General features: G+C 38.2%; 2 protein-coding genes across 6 annotated transcripts; both read right to left on the bottom strand.

Annotated features, from left to right (window-relative positions):
* Positions 1–3,704: 3,704 nt before the first annotated feature.
* mfsd8l1 (major facilitator superfamily domain containing 8-like 1) lies at positions 3,705–17,288 on the bottom strand. Of its 4 annotated transcripts, none has more exons than XM_056414473.1 (12): positions 16,912–17,288; positions 15,890–16,075; positions 15,730–15,792; positions 14,658–14,777; positions 14,322–14,401; positions 13,874–14,237; positions 13,688–13,761; positions 13,203–13,416; positions 12,775–12,897; positions 12,559–12,689; positions 11,261–11,369; positions 3,705–3,737 (listed from the first exon to the last, which is right to left on the bottom strand). In XM_056414473.1, the coding sequence occupies exons 1-11, from the start codon at positions 16,994–16,996 to the stop codon at positions 11,289–11,291; spliced, it is 1,521 nt and encodes a 506-aa protein (XP_056270448.1). In that variant the 5' UTR covers positions 16,997–17,288; the 3' UTR covers positions 3,705–3,737; positions 11,261–11,288. The 4 variants fall into 4 exon arrangements, with proteins under 4 accessions (XP_056270448.1, XP_056270449.1, XP_056270447.1 ...); XM_056414474.1 differs by lacking the exon at positions 3,705–3,737 and adding an exon at positions 6,264–6,274; XM_056414472.1 differs by lacking the exon at positions 3,705–3,737 and having other exon boundaries at positions 11,211–11,369.
* Positions 17,289–17,438: 150 nt separating this feature from the next.
* On the bottom strand, positions 17,439–21,851 carry polr2h (RNA polymerase II, I and III subunit H). 2 transcript variants are annotated; one of them, XM_056414478.1, is made up of 6 exons: positions 21,815–21,851; positions 21,015–21,107; positions 20,792–20,875; positions 20,388–20,481; positions 20,167–20,250; positions 17,439–19,488 (listed from the first exon to the last, which is right to left on the bottom strand). In XM_056414478.1, exons 2-6 carry the CDS (start codon positions 21,085–21,087, stop codon positions 19,371–19,373), a joined length of 453 nt encoding a protein of 150 aa, XP_056270453.1. In that variant the 5' UTR covers positions 21,088–21,107; positions 21,815–21,851; the 3' UTR covers positions 17,439–19,370. The 2 variants fall into 2 exon arrangements, with proteins under 2 accessions (XP_056270453.1, XP_056270452.1); XM_056414477.1 differs by lacking the exon at positions 21,815–21,851 and adding an exon at positions 21,666–21,805.
* Positions 21,852–22,167: the final 316 nt, after the last annotated feature.

Here is a 22,167-nt window from a genome sequence, read left to right as displayed (position 1 = left end):
ATTATCAAATGTTAAATAAACATCTGTAGTAAAGCACAAACTAATTAAATATTACTGTTTATTAAATGCAATACAGAACAAAACATTCAAAACACACAGCTATCTTGTTTTGTTATATTTTGATATTGTTTGCATTCAGGTGTTTTCTTATTTAGTTACGTAATTTATTTAGCTTTATTCAAAGTTGAATTTCACTTTTCCAATGTAATGAATAAAGATTATCATTAAATCAAAAATGTGAGTTTCATTGAATATGAAATGCCTCACACTATATCTGTGATATTTCAAAACTGGAGTAAGCAGTAACTTACTTGTGCATGTTACTATAAAGATAAAATATACTTTACATCATTTTTATTTTATTTTATGTATTATTTATAAATACTTGAGAGGATGCTGCTGCTTTTTAAATTGTTTAAAGTAGGACAAAAATATTTTTAAATAAATATATAATTGGCCACAAGAAATTCAGTAGTTCTAAATTGACACAACAGTCAGAAACAATTTCCATCAAATTAGCAGCTTCATAAACCAAAGGCAGTTAAATCTGTAAATATATATGTATTATTACTGTAAGTTTGGTTCCACTAAGAGAAGTTTAAATCAATTTGTTTTGGCTGTGCACACAGAAATGACTTGACAGTTAATTAGTCACCTCATTTCACTGGAGTTTACCTCACCTGAGTTTGTGGTTTGGTTTTCACTCCATTTAGTTAATCACACAACTAACTGCCATTAAATATTTAGAAAAGCACTCAAGGAGAAGGTGTTTACCTATGGTCTAACACCCAAATGGATTGTCTTAATTAAAATGTATCTCCAGAGAACACTCAGTAAACACAATGGAGTCAGAGGGGGCCCTTTATACTCATGAAAAAGTAGTTTTGTAAAATGAGTTGATATACTGTATGGTTGTTGACTTTGAAACAGGGAACCAGGAATGCAGTATAAAACTTGTCAATAATAAGTAGACGAGATATACATTAATATAGTTGTAATGGCATAGGCATAGGGCAGACAGGGAAAAATATCACTCCACAAATCATTTGGCCATCTGAACAATTTATCATATATCAGGGTAATTTCTCCAATTGCCCAATGTATGTGAGATGAAGAATTATACATAGATGTAATGTGGTTTATTGATTGAATAAATGTTTAATTTAAAACAAATAAAATCAGATTTAGTCTTGAAATTTTAAGGTTGTTAGGGCAAGAAATATTCAACAATTTTGTAATTTGACCAACATTTAGAGAAACTTATCATTTTAAAGAATCATACTGATCCTTTAAAATTAATTAAAAAGTTATACAATTGATTTTTAATAGGACAGTTGAATTACAAAACGAATTGAAACAGATCGATTACAAGAAATATTTACATATGTGTAGGTCAAAAAATCATCTGCTGTAATCTCATGGCCTCGGTATTTCTGAAATCCTGATGATAGTTATTGCAAAAAGAGATTTTTGCTAAAAAATCCAGATGTAATATTGTCCAGTGAATTTGTAACAACCCGATTGTTCTAGCTGGATACCACATTGTTTAATACATTAAACTCAGAGGGAACTACATAAGAGAGCCTTTCATAGTCACTTTGATGTCATAGGATTTGTATTTTCCAATGCAGAGCTGTAACACCATGTCACACATGTACTGACACATGTAATGTTTAATATTTAACAAGACAATCTATATATTATGAAATTATAAATTATTTATTTAGGTCTACTTCAAAAGAAAGTGTTGTTTCCTAGATCAGGTCTTGGGAATAGGGTAAAATACCTTTGAGAAAAGGGCAGAGGATTTGGATTAGAGACGACAACGTAGAGGACGTGACGCATAAATCACAGATAAGGGACAGACAGTGAAACATGAGTTGGAAAAACAATGTGCATAAGAGCAGCAGTGTTATGACAGTGTGGGAAGTAAACAAGAATGAACTGACAGATCACCAAACCAAATGAGGCTTTGTGAGAAAAGGTTATCAAAGTCTCTCATAATCCTTGTTTGTTTGTGCTTCGACCAATGCACTCCATTGAAGAGACAAAAAACATAATATAAACCATGAAAAGGAAGATTAAGTTGAGAAGAAAATTAAATGGAGTGTAGGGAAAACCGTCGATGGATTATTAACTCCAGGCATTGTCCACGGTTCACTTTTACAGCAAGGTTATTGAGAGGCCACAGCAGGGCTGTGCAATTGTAGGGCATTTGTCTTGGCACTGCTCTAGTGTGACCGCAGTGTTTCGGCACAACATGAGAGCAACACTCAGGCGATGGTTTTCTTTAATTTGATGAGACATTCATTGGCTTGGCCGTGTATTTTGCATGGAAGGCTGGTTCAACACAACGCTCTTTGGCATGCCCAGCACTATCACACCTCACTGCGGCGGCAAAAAGACAAGAGAGGTCGCAGGTGAAAGTAGCAAGTGGGCAGCTGAGGAAGAACAAGGGGAGGAGAAGGGTGGAAAAAGAGAGAAGACGTGGGGAGTCCCACGTCTAGGTCAGGAGTTCAGAATTGGAGTTCTTTTATCCAAAAGTAAATTGTCCTACCTCCTACAGTCCCTCCTTTCCATCTCCCTGTGCCTCTCGCTAATTGGATTTAATGAGCGATTTAACAACATAGCACTGCCCGATCAAATCAACCTGCTACTGTCCACTGCACTTAATCCTGGGTCACTGCTTTTAAATGCTGGAGTGTCCTAGATCCTTCCTTTGCTGAAGACTCCTGCAGCCTCCATTGCTGCCTCACACATTCTCTCCCTGCTCTCTAATCCTCCTGTCTGTCTCTCTCAATGTCCACCCGGTCTAACCCGGACCAGGCTAAGAAATCCCCAGTCCAAAAAACCACAATATTCTCACAAGACTGGTTGTATTTGAAGGAGGGTGTCCTTGACTGTTTGTTGTTGAGCACAGGGTAAGATCTCACATACAGCTCTAAAGGAATCAATCTCCGGCTTTGCAACGTAAGCTCAGCAAGTTTGCGTTGCACCTTAAAAAAAGTTCAGAGCAAATAAAGGAAAAACCCGACTCAACGGGGATCAACTGATGCTTCCGTCAACTACTGCCTTGGTATACCCAGGTTTTAGTTTCTTTTGTTGTTAATTCACTTTAATGTCTCACTTCTAATGAAATAAACTGCAGTCTAAAGTAGACTGAGGAGCAAATCATCAGGCGTGTTAGTATTTTAGGAATGTTCTCATCTGAAAGAACAAGATGATCTTCTGTTAACGCCACATAATGGGATGAAATCCATACTTGACATGAATGCACAAGATACACGCCCTAAATAGGATTTTAGTATAAGAACATCTTTCAGCCATTTCGTCCCCAAGTAAATTGATCATAACTAGTGGTAGTAGTTCAACTACTTTTCTGAAAGCGTTTAAACACGTTTTAACACTTTAACTACAGTTTATCAGAATCAGAATCAGAATCAGAATCAGAAACAGGTTTATTGCCAAAGAATGAATGTTTTCACAAACAAACGAGGAATTTTTTTTTTGGTGGAAGGTGCAACATTTGGACATGACAAACAACAATCAACGCAAGGGAGGGAGGAGGAGGGAGGAAGTGTGAGGAGGAGGAAGAGGAAGGAGCGGGAAGAAGGAGGAGAGAGGAAGGTGGAAGAGGAGGTGGTAGTCCTGGGGACAGTCAGTCAGTCCGGGGTCCATTGATGAGCCGACCAGCCTCCTCCCGAGGCCCGCTTCAGTGACCTGGAAGTGAACAGGACCTGGAGGGAAGGCAGATTGCAGCCGATAACCCACTTTGGAAACGGTGATGCAGTTTCAGAATTTGTGAAAGTTGCATTATCGTTGAGAAAACAGACTCCAGACTCTTCCTATCAATCTACATTTAAACGGCATTACCGTGTAACAATAAAGAAACTGTATTGGAATCAGTGACTGTGATGGATTAGACAACTTAAGCAAGTTTAAAGAGTCCGCAACTGATTTTTTGCTTTTGCCAGATGGAACTGATGAAAACCAAAGGCTCCCTTGAAGGCAAAATCTAAAAACAGTACAGCATAGTTTGCAAAACAGTTCATTGTAATAAAAGAAATATTTAAACGGAAGTAAATGGGTTTCGACATGCCAACTCACTGGTCTTGTCCTTCAAGCTCACGTCTATTCACACACTGGATGTTGTGACAGTTTATACCATCTGACCACCAGGTCCTCTATATGTTTACATCCATACTCTTCTCTGCATTTACTCCAATTATGATGACTTTCAGAACACAGGCTCGCGATACAATGCAACAGTCACACATGCATGTGGTCAAAGCTGTAATTATTTCAAATATTAAAGTCTCACATTTGTGACACTGAAGGAAAAAAGAGCAGCTTACCAACATTCAATTGGCGATAAATGTGTGATGGTAAAAATGTTTGGAGTTTAACAAGAGAGCCAGGAAGCATCCAAATAAGACAAATTAGTGGTTCCGTTGAGTTAGTCATAAAGTCAACTTATGCCAGAAGCAGCTTCATTATTCGGTCAAAGGAGAAATGTCCAGGAGCAGAGAGAGGAAAGGCTGGTTGGTTACAGCGCTCTACATTATTATTATTATCGCTGCATTTGTTCGGTGTCATTGCAAATGCAAAAATGTATTATATCCTTAAAGTGTCCTCATATACAGTAACGACTCCCCCACCCCACCAGAGCATGACAGCTACGGTGACATGTAAATAAATACTACTTATAGATTTTGTATAAAATATTCTAGCATACACATATGAAAAGATTTCTAACACAATGTTCACAGTTTTAAGTGCAAAAGTAAATTAAATAGTTTCAAAGTCTCATTAAGGTTTAATATAAAAACCTCAACTGTATTTTAAAAAAATGTAGCCTTTATTTTAAATAGAAATAGACTGCAAAGAAATACTAAGTGTGTCAGCGATATTAAAGTGCGTGAATTCATGGGTCCAATATTAAGTTTAAGTTTATACAGTATGCCCACCCAAATAATTTTGGGTGGGAATTGAATAATTTCAATAAATAAATATGTCCTATCAATCTTTTACACTTGCTCAAATATTTGATATATAGCAAGAGATGAAGATGTACAAAAATGCACTGCAGTCACACACGTCACGTTCGTTCACACAAAATGCCAGCAGGTCGTTCAGAAGTCTAATGTCATGTGACTGGACATGCCGTACATGACCCAACGGCTGTTTTCGCCACATGTGTGTCTATTACTAACATTACATTTTTTAATAGATAGACACTTGAATACATATCATATACCTACATTTTATTTAAATTGAAAATAAAACATAATGTATTGTCTCTCAACCATATGTGCAGAACAATCTGCACTGAAACATTTGCTCATTGCAGTGCAACAGAGCTTGTGGTTAAAAAATCATTGTGTAAAAGCACACTGGCCCGATTCTATTTTCAGTATTTTTACATGAAGCTCAAATTCAAATACACAAGATGAACTCCTGCCAAGCAACATGCCTGATGGCTTCCTGTCAGCTTGGTCCTGCAATATGTCATAACCAAAATATCAAGGCTGGCATTGCTGTTGACATACGGTCTAACTTGACCTTTCAGACTAAGTAAATGGCATCAACGCATTTCTAGGTACAAAGCAAGATAATCTTAACGTGCAAACAGTCTAAATTGAAGTCTCTTCTGTGAGAAGTCATACGCAGGACATCCAACTGAAACATAAGTGAATCTTGTATGGGTTTCCCAAAATGTAAAAATATGCAGTTAGCATCGACACCGTCTCTTCTGTGTAATGATAATCTCACTATAACTGAATCGTTGGTGTCTTGTTGCACCCAGCAGCTCTACAGAAGCCCGTCACCGGGGCACTGAAAGGCATACGGTTAGGTTTTAACGCCAGAGCCAATATTGTACCCGACACCCACTTTTCATTGCATTACAACAGAGAAAAATATGTATGTGCACATATATGTTTCTCCTGCGTAATATTTTAGAGAAGCATCAAGCCGCCTTGATCTCTTTGTTCTGTTTTCACTCCTCTCTCTTTTTTCTTGGCTCCTGTTGCCATCTGCCCGCCCTAAATTTGCCCGATTCCCCCTCGGTTCAGCGGCGGGGCAGTGGGTCACGGCACTGGCTCGATTTTCACACTGTTCCCTCGACTGAACGCCACATCAAGTTAATCAGGGTTAACAATTGCGGCGGTGCCTTGCTGAGCAGGGCTCCCATCGGCTTAGCCTGGCCTGGCTCTGGTGATACAGATGGGCTGGTAATCTCTGTTCTGGGAGGGTGGAGGTACATCGTTGTTGGCTGGGTGGGATGATGGTTGTCAGAATTGTCAGAAGTATGTGACACAAATAGACAGATTGGATATTAGTTAACCCTGAATAGAAAATATATTCAGGAAATATTCCACCTTCCTAAACTTCAATGGCAACAAAAGACATAGTATTCGGCGATTATATTTTTCTCATGCTCTCGCTGTTTGGTGGCTCCTCTTTCCCTTGATTCTTTTTGTATAGCTCCATTCTTAAAGTGTTTACCTCAGCAAATAATCTAATTTATATTCCTCCAGAGCAGACCTATCTTTAAAACATAGCCAACTAAATGTTTCATGTGAGGAATTAGGAGATTCACTGAGATTCATAAAAGAAAGGAAGGAAGATGGAATAAAGCACTATGAAAAGCACAAATTAGTATTCTTTTCAAAGACTGGCCGACATAAAGAGTTAGAAAAGGTGTCAAATTGAACATAAGTGTCCTAAATCCCTCCTGTACCACTCTTCTTTCACTGACCCGGCGAGTCAAGACTTGAAACAGAACTCGTGGCAAAGGATCAAAAAGACCATCAGCATGACAAATCCAGAGCAAGTGTATCTTGTCTTAAGATCAAAGAGAGGGAGAAGAATGTTGTTAGAAGAAAACGTTGAGCACTGAAGATGACTGAAGCATGACACATTTGGCAACAGCAGCTGGCACAACACAGACCCAGGTGCCCTGTGTGACCGCGGTGTCCCCGGTGCCCCGGCCATATATGCAGATTTCATCATTCAGTAGTCCTGTCGCAGCATATCTCTTTTTTCCACAACTCAAGCACTCTGCAAGTCCCTTTTCCCCATGACCGTCTTGTTTTCCAGATGTAGCAGCTCTACGGAGTGACATATGTATTATTAACACAAGTTTCAAGTGCTACTCATGCAGGCACACTCACAGACTTTCACCGGTATCTGTCGGTACCACCATTTTGATTTGACTGTGACTCAAACAGTTTTTGCAAAAACATTAAGAATCCGTGACACTAGAGCACAAACTGAATATTTCATACGCTTGGCAGCTCAAAAGCTTTGAAGTCCAGGTTTGAGAGCCCTTCTATCCATTTATTACCCATCTCAACTACCGTCATGAAAGTCTTATAATGACCAAATTGAAGGTGTTATTCATGAACTGCTTAGTTGTCCAGTGAATGGAGAAAGGCTCTTGTAAAGTGCAAGAACAAGGAGATGTGTGGGGAAAGTAGTGGCTGATGCTGCAGTGTGCCTTTGTCCACACTCCCATGAGTAAAATATGTATGTTAGAGTGAGCTGCAATTCCCTGCAAGTGCATCATCCAATTTCTTCCCCCAGTTAGGGCAATGAGCTTGAAAAAAAAAAAAAAAATTCTGTCCCACTGAACTCGCTGCCCTCGCCAGTCGAAACACAGTTCATAAAAAGTTCATGTCCATTCTCATCGTTGAATTTGGCTGTATTTGCATCGTACCATGTCCTGTGATTGGTAGGGAAGGAGGAGTGAGCTCACCAAACTTAACCCAACAACTGCTGCTGATATGACACACGTGTTCAATACCGCTGACCCTGATACTCAGGGTTACTGTTCGGTCAGACTGCCGCTTTAGGCTGTGTGTGTGTGTGTGGTGGTTCCAGTTAAGGGAAAAAAAGAAGAAAAATAATAATATCCCTTTAAGTGGCCCTGTGTCGTCACATTTCTGAGCTTGCCCCGCCCAACACAAAAACGGATTAAACAAAAGTTCACGTCTAAGGCCATTCGCCAACACGTCATCCGACAGGCGGCGTGTCGTCATGAGTGAGAAAAACCCCAACTACGCCCTACTTTCTGGTTCTGGTGGCGATGTCACAGCGACCTCCAGTGGCCCCCATGCACTTACCCATTAACCTTTAAGACCAATGTTAAGAACATCAGGTGTGCTGGTTTTAATGCCACGTTTGAAAGAAATGCTGTGGTCTAAAATAATCTGCTAACTAAGAAGGTCTGTGGTCCATTTATGTAATGAGATTCCTTCTAAGTAACATTATATATTATGTTAATGTTTCAAAATGTTGAATAACATTTCTATTTTTTCTTTGATAATGGCATGCTATTTTTACATATAATTGTACAGACACTTCCAACATATTATTGCATGTCACAAACACATTTAATTACATTTGCATTATAGAATTGTATAGAAAACAAATATGTATATATAAATATGCACTGTAAATATAATCTAAATATATACATGAGTAAATTTAGATTATATGTACATTACATATTGCACATATATATCCATATATTAAAAAAAAGAAAATAATGTCAGTTTACATAATCCTACTGGATTGTAAATTAAATATTGTGGTGCATACATAATCTATAGGGAAAATAAACATTCGGAAAAAATATTTATTGGATTAGAATAGATTATTTTTTTATTGATAGATTTATAATAACTATTGTCATTAATATTTTCCACATTATAGACAATTAGTAATATATGCTTGGAACTCACTTTGTTACAATTTATGTTTAACATCAAATTTAATCATATTCCCATCATTCAATTTTTGTTCATAGTCCCTTACAAATGAAGAAAATACTTGACCTAAAGGATAATAAATGATGAAGACTAAAAAAGATATATCATGAATCTTACAAACAACATTTTAAAAAATGTATCATGAAAATAAAATAACAATAATTAAAAAATAAAATGTAATTAATGTCCCGAGACAGCATATTCATCTTCAATTCAATGTCATGTCAAACACATTTAATTACATGTGTATATATGTGTATATATATATAATTTAAATTTTATTTGTAAGCCCTTGAGTTACATTTTACATACTAAAAAAAGACATGATCTTAAATAAACATTGTATATTAAAAATAAATGTATTTATACAATAACACATTATACTCTTCCATATGATCTTGTAAAGTATATTATAATTAATAGGATTATTTTTTTCTGTGCACGGCACACACTCAATTTCTTGAGAGAATAACGAAACACAAGCCAATGTAGTGCAAATTAAGTACATTTTTAAATCAATTAAAGAAAATTAAATTGCATGAACATGTGAGGGGTTCAATTCTTTTTTATAGTTTATAACATATGTTTTCTGTTTGTAATTATAAAACCTGAAGACATCACCAGGAGATACAACACAGAAGCCAAGCCTAAAATAGTTATTTCCCTGATTGGTGTTAATTTTTTGGACTGTAACCTAAAACAGTATACTATTTTTGCACAAAAAGTTCCTAAAAAAGCAGTTTTTCCTGAAATGTGTTTGTGTGGGATAGTGCACCTGACCGAAGTTATCACTACAAGCATTAGGCTCAGGAAAGACAGGGATATACCAAGGAAGTCTAAGAGTGCCCACTACTGTTGAGGATATGTACTACATCAGCAGCAACCAATTCGATTTCTTTTTAAGCTGAAAACTTTTCCTTTGTCAGCCTTTAAACCAGGAAGATTATAAATTATAATCTCTGTTGTATTTAGTGTTTCCCTGATAATTGTATTAGTGTGAGGTTTCAAATACAGAATGGGACAATAAAGACAAATTGTTAAAACCCACATTAATTCTGTTATTTTATGTTAGTAGTTATTTTAGAGTGACTTATCACACTGCTTTAATGGAAATGACATTATTAATTAACAAAGCACATTATTCAACAGTTAAATAATAAAAAATAATTTAAGGAAATATTTCCTGTGTCCTTTATTATAAAAGACGTAGATCAAATAAATATGATTAAAGTAGTGGATTGAATTTATATTTTGTCAAGTTATATTCCTCCCCTTGTATCAGCAAGTAAAATTGTTGCCCAAACTACAATTATTTAAATTTGGAGGATGATAAAGCAATTTTTTTCCAAATTCCCATAAAGAAACCTGTGGTAATTTCATCCAACCGATTTGTTTCCATGAGCTTGATGAATATTTGAAATGCTGATAAGTCAACAAATCTGTTGGTGTTTTTTTTCAAGTATCAAAGGTAAACAGCTCATTTATAATCTTACAGCTCAAGGGCATGGGTCATCTAAATCCACAAACATTCAATGTGTTCATTAATGTCAGAGTGTGATGCACCAAGTGTAGCACTGGCGTAGAACACAAAAGGATGGAAAGATTTTGCATCTAATAATAATAATAATAATTAAATTTAGACTTGTATAGCGCTTTTCTCGTACACAAAGAACTTGCACACGCAGCATGATTCCATATTTCCATGGGAAATGTAGATATACACAATATAAGTGTATTGATTAACCTCTGCAGACAAATCGGAGCAGTCCTAAGCCGCCAGAAGGAAGTGAGGTGTGTGTGTGATGTTGGTGTGGCTGCATGCTTGTCTCAATGCAAAAGGTGAAACTGTGGAGGCAGGGGAGCAGAACAGGGAATCTTCCATTGTGCACAGGCAGAAGGGAAACAATTACAGGATGAGGGACAGAAAGGCTGCTATTTAGAGTCTGGAAGTTATGACAAAAGATGGTTTTTTGCCAGTGAATGCAAAAACATGGAACATACTGTATACATGTATTATTACGAACAAAGGGGTCCAAAATCCCAGTGACCATTTTTATTGTTCCTGTGTTATAATATGTATACATGCAAGAACCCAAAGTGTCTTGCATTAATATAATACTGGTCTTATTGTCTTTAGATACTGTGATGTTATGAGAGGAAGTGTCATCAATGGGAGATATATCAGCAGAGACTACAACCAACCCCCCCTCCCCACCCTTTCTGGATCGTGGACCATTCCTACTACAAACTATTCATACACTCTGTCATCTTCATTGAATGTGTTTATGTAGCCCTGTAATGCTTCATTCTGTACGCATGACATCTATTGCTTCTGTCCATCCGAGGAGAGGGATCCCTCTCTGTTGCTCATCCTGATTTGTGCACCCACGCCTCACAATCCGATCCCGACCTCTCAAGACATCGCAATACATAATGGTAATTCATTGTCTTCCTTTATTAAATATGTTATTTTTATAAAAGGCTACCTTTCATATCCACTTGTATTGTATCGCATTAGCCACAGTTGTCCGAGTCGTCCACTGGCTCCTCCGTAGCTGGTGCAACTAGCCGGTCGTATGAGAAAGCCAGCATCACCTGTATAAGACAATATTAGACTAGTTTAAAAACAAGAAAGAGGAGGACAAAATCCTTTATGTTCTCCCTGTAATAAACTCAATTTATAAATCTAATGAAAATAAGTTATATAGAAAAGGCTTCCTCATGATTTTGAAAAAAGATATATTAGAATAAATGTTAAAATGTCTGATGCCTGAGCAAATAATTGATCTTCACACAAAGCACTTTTCTTCACTCGGCTGCAAAATGAATCCTGCAAACTGACAGATTTGGAGAAACCTTAAACCTTGAAGCTTGATAGCTGTCGGTGATGTCACAGCATGAGATTAACAATGACAAAATGAAAGACAGAAAAGACAAGACTGTGAAGGGAGCTTCCCGATGGGCCTGATGTAAAAGAAAGGTGGACTCCCTTTCACCTGTTTCAAAGTGTACACACACTCGGGTTGTGTTTTCTTCTTTCTCGATGGGAGTGGAAACATTTGGTTGCTGAACTATGGTACATTACAGACATTATAAGCATCTTGTTATGCTCGATTTTTGCCGAGCGGAAGAGAAGCTGCTGGCTATAAGATGTCAACTTGCATCTCTTGTTCCCAACTGGAAACTCTTTCATGAGCATTGTTTGTTTCCTATTTATTCTAATTAAATTATTGCTGGGAAAAAAAGAAAAACTGGCATTGTAATTTTAGCTTGAAACGGAAATAAGATCCACATTTACACAAATAATTTCATCCATTGCAAGTTCTGTTTCTACATATAAAAAAATTATTGGTATTTATAACTACAAAAAGGTATTGAGATTCAGTGCACATCCCTAGTGGTAATTAAGGTTCCACTGAATTAAATGTGGTTATATTTGTGCACAACAATAATTGTTCGACTGTGGGTCAGTGATTAGCAGGTCTGTCTCTCAATCAGAGGGATGGCGGTTCGATTCCCGCCCTCGTTGATGTGTCCTTGAGCATGACACTTGAATTGAGCAAGACACACTGAATTGTAGCAGTGTCTAGGGTGTATGAATGTAACATGATTGTAAGTCACTTTGGATAAAAGTATCAGCTAAATGAAATTTAATGTATTGTAATAATAATGCAACGACTGCCAAAGTTGGTGGCGAAATATTTGGTTTTAACCCTCACATGGCGCATTTACTAACAATTCCCCAAAACACACATTCTCCCTCTTTTGGTTTCCTGTTGCATACCGTCATCAGTACCAGCAGTGCCATCATGACCCCCAACATGATGTACAAGTTCTCGGTTAGGCCACCAGCCCACAGAGGGCCCAGGATGGTAGCTAGACCTCCCACCGAGCGACGCACTCCCTGACTGAAACCTGCAATGCAAAGCAAGGCACAAAGACTCAACACACCAAGCAACGCAATGCTTTCTATTTTCCAATGGACGGTGCAGTTTCTCACCTTGTGTTTTCTCAGAAGTAATTTTAGAGAAGAGGGAAACCTGAGCCACGGCTACAAATGGCAAACCCAAAACCTGCAGAAACACCCCAATGATGAACTCCGTTAACTGCCATGGGGAACTACCTGCAACAGAAAACACCAAAACACTGATACAGCCAAGTTCTAATGGGGTATTTCAAGTGTTTGATCAGGAGCATGGTTGTTGGAGAATGTATATATTACTATGGTATTCAAGAGTGCGGGTACCAGATTTGAGGATATTCTATATTTAGCAAAGTTATTCAAATAAACATGTAAACAGGCTTCATCAGTAAATAATGCACCATTAAAGTGACTCTTTGTGAGAGATCTGGGTTTTGTAGCAGCATCAGTTACAGTTGAGGAGGATCGGTGTCTAAAATCACAAACTTTATTCTGTGCAGTCTGACCTAGAGGTTTAGCCAAGAAGACGAGGCACCATACAGCAGAGATGTTGCATATGGTCAGACCGATGGCCAGGACTACTCGCTCAGCAACACGCTGGCTCAGCCAGCGCACAAACAGGAAGCCAGCGATCACCTCCACACTGCACAGGCAGTACATCACGCTGTTCTCCAGCTCCCCGTAGCTGAAGTACTTCTGAGTCATCGGAGTGACCATCGTCTGAGGAGGTTATTGGTACAGAGCATAAAAGCACATCTTAACAAGTCAACTGTCACAAAGTCCAGAAAACATAATCTTCCTGAGTAAGAATGTCTGCCTGAAGTATCTCATAATTCCTATCCCAGCATGGTTTCACTTGATTCTAAATTATTTAGAATCAATAACTAATATAACACAGAAAGATGAATCTACTAGTTTTAGGAAAGGGATCTTTATCTAAAGAAACAGACTTTTTTTTTTGTAAGTGGGTGTTTTGTCCAGGCGTTTGCACCTCCAGCGCTGTCTGATTGAAGAGGGTGATGAACTGAGCTGCCAGCAGCACGATCACTTCTTCTCTCAGGAACTCTGCGAAAAGGGACAGAGGTGTTGATTTTTAAGAATTTTAATTTTGAGTATGTGTTTTAGAACTTTTCCCTGACGTATTATGATATTGACACATGCGCTGTACACCACCCACCTTGGGATATGCTAAAATTCTTAAAAGGGCTGAGAGACACATGGGACTCTGGTGGCAAGGGAGACGGCGGTGGTGAGATATGATTCAACGTGGCATTTGAGGCAGACGAGGAGTCGTCCCCGGGTGGGTCGGAAGTCACAACTGAGCCGTAGGACCCTCGCAGCTCCTTCGACACCATTAGCGGCTTTTCCTCGTCATTGTCCTCTTTCACAATCCCTCGATCATCCTCCTCCTCCTCCTCCTCCTTCCCCCCACTCTGGCTTGTAAGACTCCCTTTGTTCTTGCCCTTGTCCAGAGGTGGAAGGTCCCAGTACATGAAGATCACCACCACTTGAAGGAGAGTCCACATCAGGCACATGAACAACTGCAGGAGATGGATAAAGACTTACAACTTTGAGGGAGCGAAGGCTGTGCTGCAAAGTGGAAACAACTGAATGCGGACCCTTACCCCTGGCGCAGTATATTTATTGACCACAAAAGGACCCAGGTGGAAATCAGACAGCCTCAGGAAGATGTTAAATGCTGGACCTGTGTCAAAGACAATGTTAAAACATGCATTTGAACCATATGTCACCCCAAAAGATTTTTCTTGTAACAAAAATAATCTAAAAGCAACTACAATCATACAGGCAATTCGTTTTCAACTGGATTGATGCACTATTATCTGCATTTGGTTGTGAGCTCTAAGCATTCACTGTGTTAAATGGCACAATCTCAAATCATATTTTCTGTGTAAAGATTTTTTTTTTTATGAAATGTATCACAGGAAAGCAGGAGCACTGACCAATCAAAAGGCCAGCTTGTCGACATGCCATGACAGCAGCAAATGCAGTGGCACGGTCCTCAGGGGAAGTGATTCGAGTGAGTAAGCCAAAGATTGACGAGCCAGAACCTGTGCCGATTCCTGGGGAAATAGATATTTCATGTGTAATTTATAGTACTGAAATATTGGGGTTGAAACCTGGAGCTCTGCTGAGGATGTACATCATTGTGGTATTATCTGAAATTATGTATTCTTATTATTATATGCCTAAAATACACAACATAAAGTGGTAAAGTGATATACTGTATCACCAGAGGTTTCAAAGCATTATCAATGTGAAGACATTTGGGGATGTGTGGGTACTATTCAGTATTCTTACAAAAAGAAACATGTATGTCAGTGTTTTCAAGAATTTTGTATATTCTGTATATACTAAATATGTTTGTTGAGCTGAATCTGAGGGCCTAGTTGTGTAAGACTACATTTCCCAGAGTGCAGCAGCAGCAGGAGCAGCAGCAATCAGTGTCGCTTATTTGGAGCACCTGTGGGGATGCTCTGATCTTGTAAAAACAAGCAGCAGAGAGAGGACACTTCAGGTCACTCCACGGTTCAACCCAAAGACGGCAATGGTGAAATGATTTGTTTAATTTCATGGTGTTTAAAAATGCTGATTTTGTGTTCAAAGAATATTTCATTTTGAGTTTGGTAAAAATTAAAAATATTAAATGTTTAATTAAAATGTTTAATTTAAAATGTAATTTATGTTCTGTCTTAAAGGTCACAACCTAATTCACTGGCAGACCAATCAACGAACAAAAAAAACAACAAAAAAGATTGAGTCAGTAATTTGAGTTGTCTTCGCGTCCTTTGGAAACGGTGAACAGGAGCTGGACTTGACAATGTTACCGTTTATAATTTGTTGGTTTAATATGCGTCACGTCAAATATATACTGAACAGTAACATTATATTTACAAGCTAAAATTGTAATCTTCACATGATGATACTGCCAGGCTATACTGGTATAAGGTGTATTCTACTGGCTTGCCACCAGCTAAATGAGTCCTAAGTCAGTGTCATTTTGTTCATACCTACCTGCCACAAGTCTGCTTGACAGCAACAGCCACTTGGAGAAGCCCATGAAGTACATAAAATTACCTGCAGAGCAAAAAGATGGAATAACAAATTATGTGGATTTAAAATAGGAATAGTTTCAAGACAGTAGTGGTATGAATACAAATATGAGTGGACTTACCAATCATCTCAAAAACGTTGGCAAATAAGATGATCTTCTTTGTAGTCCGTGTTCGGTCGGACCAGAGGCCAAACAGCGGTCCAGTCAGGAGGCCGCTCAAGCTGAATGCCGACAGGGCCAAACCCAGAAAGTAGGGTGCTGCATCCAATGTCTGCAAATACCTCCATATTGTGGGCAATATTACCGCTGAGGAATCAAAAGGAAGCAGAATTAGTTTTGATTTGCCTTCTGTAGTGCACTTTCATCAGAAGTAGTGTTACACTTCGATGTCTGATTTCAAAACAGCTGGACAACACATATGAAGTGAACATTAGATTACACATCTGCTGATCCTACATTGCCAAACTCAGCGATGCCAATTCACCATTTACTATGTGGAGTAAATCGGCTATAGTGTGGCTCTGTTCGGCATCTCATCAGTGTCAAATGCAACCCTGTGACATTTATCAGTGGCTGGAACAATAGATTAGAGGATTTATGTATGTTTTAGTTCTAATTGCCACTTTAAATATGTTCCATGTCAGTGCTAGTGCTCCTTCTCCATTTCAAAGCCTCCATGGTGATGACAAATTCAACTCTTGGGTCATAAGACACACTTTAAGCTGCAATGCTTTATGTGTGTCCTAATGGACTCAACTCAACCTTGACAGAGGAATCTGTTAAAACCATGTTGTACAATTTAATCATGCTACTTTGTTTAAGTTATTAGGACAATACTCTTACAGCGAGTGATAATTTAAAAAAACCTGTACAAAAATGCAATCTACCACACGATTCATGGAATACATATTATCCTTCTGGATTGTATTGAGAGAGGTTAAAGGTGTTGTTACCATTATAACAACACCCAAGGACCTTTAATCACCACTCCACATTAGGAAACAATGTCCAATTAGGATTAGTGATAACTTTATCTACAATAGCTGTACATGCACGGAATAAAACATGGCAATGTTGTTAGCAAAGAAATTTAAACATTTAAAATTCAAAGGGAACACAATTCTTTAAAAAAGACATTTTACCATATTCCACACCGCTGAGAAGAAATATAAGCCCAATGGTGAAGAATGTCAGCTTCTTTTTCCGTCGATCATCCATCGTGTTCATTGGCTGCTATAATCATAGACTTGAAGATATGTGTTCATTCTAGTCTGTCCACCAAACGCCGCTGTTGACATACCACCGAGTGCAGCGCGGCTAGACCAAAACGCGGCGACATATCAAGCTTGTCCACAGACGGTTTGAAATGTGCCTTTGCTTGTGGGGAAAGGAGCACGTAATATGCTACAAAACTCCAAACTTGAGCTGTCGTACACGACTCTAGTTTATATCTGCGCAGTGGAGTAAACTCCATGAACCGGTATAACTCGAAGCACCAGCCCGGACCAGCTAGCCAGCCGCCGAGGGAAGCTCCTGCGCAGTTTAATCACAACTACGTCACTTCCGGCGGGCTAGAACCACCAAGCGCTGGACTGACCCCTGACAGATTTTGAAGCGTCAGATACATTTGCCTGGCCGTTTAATGAGAATACTAGAAAAGGACACCATGATGAATGCGTCTGCGAGTTTTATTTAATGTCCACGGTGAAATCATTAGAAATCAATCATGTAATGGCTTGAAGGGACATATTCATTTTTGTAAAGCTTTGGAAATGCTCAGTGTTGCAAAGTAAACCTTAGTTGTAGAACATTTACATAAAAGGACAACTAAAGAAAGACCAATTCAGATGTTACAATGCAAAAAAGTAAAATAATCCAAAACTGAGTGGGATTAAGTGTTTAAACAGAACACGTGTTACAATGCAAAAAAGTAAAATAATCCAAAACTGAGTGGGATTAAGTGTTTAAACAGAACGTGTTACAGCATTGATTTAAATCACTGATCAGCACAAAAACGGCTGCAGAATCTGCTTAATAACATAGAACCTAAATTAAACCATTCAAGTGCATTATTTCCAATAGGGAGCCCGACATTTATATTCTTCTAAGAACATTGTAATTGGAGTGATATCATTTATTGTATGGACTTACAGCATTGCTGTTTCTATGTTGAGGCAAGCTTATTCTTTAGCTTCACCACATGCATATGTTTTAAGGCAGCAACATGCACATACCAGGAGTGTGTGAGTCATTCGCAATGTTCCTTCCCATCCTGTGACACCAATTAAAGCTGACATTGAGAAGCCTGTGTTACACACAAAAGCTGCCTCTTCACCCAGAATTCAATCTTCTGTCTCATGAGTCGACGTTTTAGATTGCTGCCATCCAAGCAAATATAGGACCATTGCATACTGGGTAATAATGTACCATATGCAAGTTAAATATTTTAACTAGCTTTGCCAGAGGATCTCAACATCTTAGATTTAAATGTTTACTTTATGGTCAAATCTGTGGATAATGCTCGTTAAACAAAGTTTAACAAGTCAAGTCTTTCTTTAAATTGAATACAGAATCTGCAGATTTACTCACAACAGTCAAAGGAATGAGCGAATGAGGTTTTATACAAACTGACAAATGATTACATCAGAAAGGGACGCAATGACTTATTAGCATTTAAAGCATTCTATCCTATCCTGTTGTTCAAGGCATTAACAGTTTTCCATCTGCAGAGAGACACAATGTATTTAATGAGAAGTAATAACATGGCCTCTTCACATGTTCTGCTTGGTCACTGTGATAAAAGACAACGTATATAGGGTTAAGAAAAGCACAGGGTCAGTGGGGGCCTGTGGTATGGAAGAATGCACAGGGGCTGGGAATCCCCAGTACATTTGCAAAGCGGGAGAACATAATAGCACTGAAGGCTAAATAAGGTTGCAGCTTCATTTACTGGTTGGAAAAAGGATTGGATACATTAATGCTCAGAACGAATACTATTTGATGTGGTATAAGGTCTATCAATTACGTATTTTTCCAAAACAAAGCAGTTGTTTTGGAAAAAGCACTCTACCTGACAGACCATTGCTGTCAGGTAGAGTGCTTGGCCCAGTTAGCACTAGCGTCTTTATGAAAACACGTTCGCGCCCCTTTCACTGTTGAGACAGCTTGCCTGCAGTAAAAATATCGTGGAACGCCATTACTAAATATAACCAAATTAAACACATTTGCAAGAACCACTAAGCACTGAGGTAAGTGGTGGGTAATAAAATGAACAGGATGCCAATATAAGAAAATATATATATATTTAAAAAGGTGACGGACCACCTGAGAATTATGTATAAAAGACATATTTATTTACAGTTTGCCAGCAGATGAAGGTTGCAGTAGTTTTTAAGTGTCAGTCTGTAATTTGTAGTCCAGCTCCTTAAAGGAAACATTTTGGAACTAAAAAGTAAAAAACACAATATGTTTTCTCCAGCCTCTACATGGATGAGGATCACGTGCTGCAGACTTGAGAATACGAATGTTCAGTGTTCATTGGGACTTGAAAGTTGACTGTGGCACTTGAAGAACCAGTGGAGTGGGCAAGCAGAGTTCAGCTTTAGAAGGCTAGTTTCTTCATGAGGAGATAGACCCTGGCGTCAACCTCAAAGCCGTGAAGGTTGTTGGCGTCTCCTTGGAGCCTCATGAGGAGGCCACCAAAAGACACATAGGCAGAGCTGAAAGAAGGGACACATTCATGAAACATGATTAAAGTTATAAATGATTCCAACGCTGGTAATAACCGATACACAATGTATCATGTCTCACAGATGTTTGTTGGGCAGGTTATGACTTTGGATCAATGAAAGACAACTGATGCTGATCATTTGCATTTTCAAGTCATTCGATTTAAATGTATATTTGTACAACCAGATATTATCAATCTTTATGAAGATTATTTATCGGGTTAATATTTTGTCTTTTAACTTGCTTTTGTTATGAATACTTTCACAAAGATTGAAAAAATTATGCTGCAAAAAGGTGCAATTGTTTTTTATTGGAACAAAGTGGATTTTTCTGAGCTTTCGCACCGCAAATAAAGTGATCAACCAATCAAGTTTTGCTGTACCTTTCACAATAAAAGCCATAATCTTTGACGCAATTATTCAGCACTTTTCTTTATTGTTTTATTCTTCATCATGCCCAAGATGTGTGGAGGCCAAATGGTGAATGATTTGCATCTATGTTTCTAGGCTAAATTCAATAATGTTTGCAGAAATAATGTATCAATAACAACTGCAATGCTACTTGTTATTATGCTAATGGTTTATATATGTTATTATATTAAAGATATAAGCTTAACTAGCTTAACATAGCTTAACATAGCTTCAGTCAAAGCAAGAAACATCACTCACAGGCGCGTTGCTGCTTCTGTTGAAGTCTCGTCACCCTCAATCTTGTAAACCTTCCCATACATCACATAATCAAACTGGTCCGCTCTGGGAATGTAAGCAAAGTTAAATGAGAGCACATATCTAAACCAGCAGAAAACATTGTATATCACACAGGGAAGTTACAGAAATAATATATACACTGATATTAAATGCATAAAAAAATAAAGAGCAAATTGTCTCACCGAGATGGCCGGTCATCCTGAGGATTATACTCTCCGTCGTCTGGTGTTCCATCTTCATATAACGTGCTAGCAATAACCAGCCTGAACTTGTCACCTTAATGAAATGGAGACATGTAATAAAGTTTGTTTATTTAGTGGGCATAGACACGGTTATTTAAGCATGGTACTTTACATCTAAAGGAGCTCCGACATATAGGGGAAGTAACATTTAGCAGTTTGAGTGCACCCAAGGTGACTACTTTATGAAAGCGTAGAATGATTGCTTTTGATTTAGGAAGAGTAAATTGACTGATGCCATGTGGAACGATAAGGGACTTTAGAATATGATTATGTTATTGACAAAAAAAAGACTTCCAATCATCATTTAACTTGAAATAAATAGACACAAAAATATTGCTCCTTACCAAGATCAACCGGATAGATTTGAATGTTCACATCCAAGATAAGGTCCATCTTAAAAGATTCACTTTCACAATGCAGACGAGATACTTGAGAAAAACAAGTGGTAGCAGATTTTGAATTAGGTAATTAGCAGCTCTCAAGTGAAGGACATGAATTGAAAACTACACGGAATACATGATTGTAAATAAATATAAATAGATCAATTTATAATGACATTTCACACACCTCTGTCAAACTTCTTGCCATCCGGATCAATGTCCTTTACGTCAAAGATATCTTCAAACAGAACTCCAGCCATCTCTGTCCTGGTATATGCACCTGGAAGGAAACATGTAAAGAATATTATTGTGTCTCTTAAGGAACAAGCTCTGCTAATTTAGATTATGCACTGTCTAAGTCAACATTACCAGTTATAGCAAATTAGGAGAAGCCGAAATTCATAAAAGTTACAGGCTATTATAGCTCATGTTCAGTGGATACCCAGACAACACGCCAAGAGCTTCCCTCCCGACACTGGACACACATCGCAACGTGTAGCTCAACCCAGTAGATATAATAAAAGTGATTACAGAGAGAAACACACTTTACAACACTAGGTTAGTTGACTCACACTAAGGAAGATGAACCCCATAATGTTACAGTCCATGCGGAGAATGAATCTCAACTCCAGCTTTACATGATACGTTTAAACGTTCAACTCTCAGTCGGTGTTGATCCTACAGAGTTGCTGCAAGGACTAGCTCGTGAAGTTATCGCTTGACCAAGTCTGAGAGTCTTGGTATGTGTAACGTTTCAACTTCCGAAGTAGCTATCTCACAACCAGGCTAGCTAGCTGTTAGCTTCAGCATGTTGTAAGCACACGCTTCTGAAGCTTACCTTAGATAAGATGACGTCCTTGTGTTATATTGTGAACAGAATTAAGTCAGTCACGCAGTTTTTCTCTGTGGCAACGTGTGGGTCGATAGTGTGCGAGAGTGCAACTTCATTCATTAACGTCACTGTGTTGAAACCCAGTGGTACCGTACCAATAGACTGGAGGATTGTACCGCGGAGAAATGTGCTCTACCTCTGAGACGCAAACTGCTTCCGGTTGAAATTTGAAATTAAGGTTGATTTACCGACTGATGTGGAACATTAAATTGGATGAGATATTTTTTGAATTGTCTATGTCTAAAAATAATATACTTTATCAGAAGTAATACGAACAATCAACGTGTTATTGTTATGTCGTTAACGCTACTGTAACTTATTGTTTGCAAAAAGATAGACATGTACTTTTCACGTTATTTGTGAAATAAAGTAGGTTTCCAGGTCGAACACGCAGTATGATCCTTTTTTAGATTACTATTGTAATCGTCTCTTGCAAGTTTCTCTAAGA

The sequence above is a fragment of the Pseudoliparis swirei genome, chromosome 5, assembly GCF_029220125.1.
Source record: "Pseudoliparis swirei isolate HS2019 ecotype Mariana Trench chromosome 5, NWPU_hadal_v1, whole genome shotgun sequence".
NCBI classification, from domain to species: domain Eukaryota; kingdom Metazoa; phylum Chordata; class Actinopteri; order Perciformes; family Liparidae; genus Pseudoliparis; species Pseudoliparis swirei.
This window is presented reverse-complemented; position numbering and strand designations above follow the sequence as displayed.

Coding starts and splice junctions, on each gene's coding strand:
- mfsd8l1 (XM_056414473.1), bottom strand. CDS start 16,996: ATGAACACGATGGATGATCGACGGAAAAAGAAGCTGACATTCTTCACC. Junction 12,898..13,202: donor CTTCTTGGCTAAACCTCTAG/GTCAGACTGCAC, acceptor TTTCTGTTGCAG/GTAGTTCCCCATGGCAGTTA. Junction 11,370..12,558: donor CACTGCTGGTACTGATGACG/GTATGCAACAGG, acceptor TGTCTTATACAG/GTGATGCTGGCTTTCTCATA.
- polr2h (XM_056414478.1), bottom strand. CDS start 21,087: ATGGCTGGAGTTCTGTTTGAAGATATCTTTGACGTAAAGGACATTGAT. Junction 20,876..21,014: donor TGGCAAGAAGTTTGACAGAG/GTGTGTGAAATG, acceptor GTTTTTCTCAAG/TATCTCGTCTGCATTGTGAA. Junction 19,489..20,166: donor ACAGAAGCAGCAACGCGCCT/GTGAGTGATGTT, acceptor CCCTTCTTTCAG/CTCTGCCTATGTGTCTTTTG.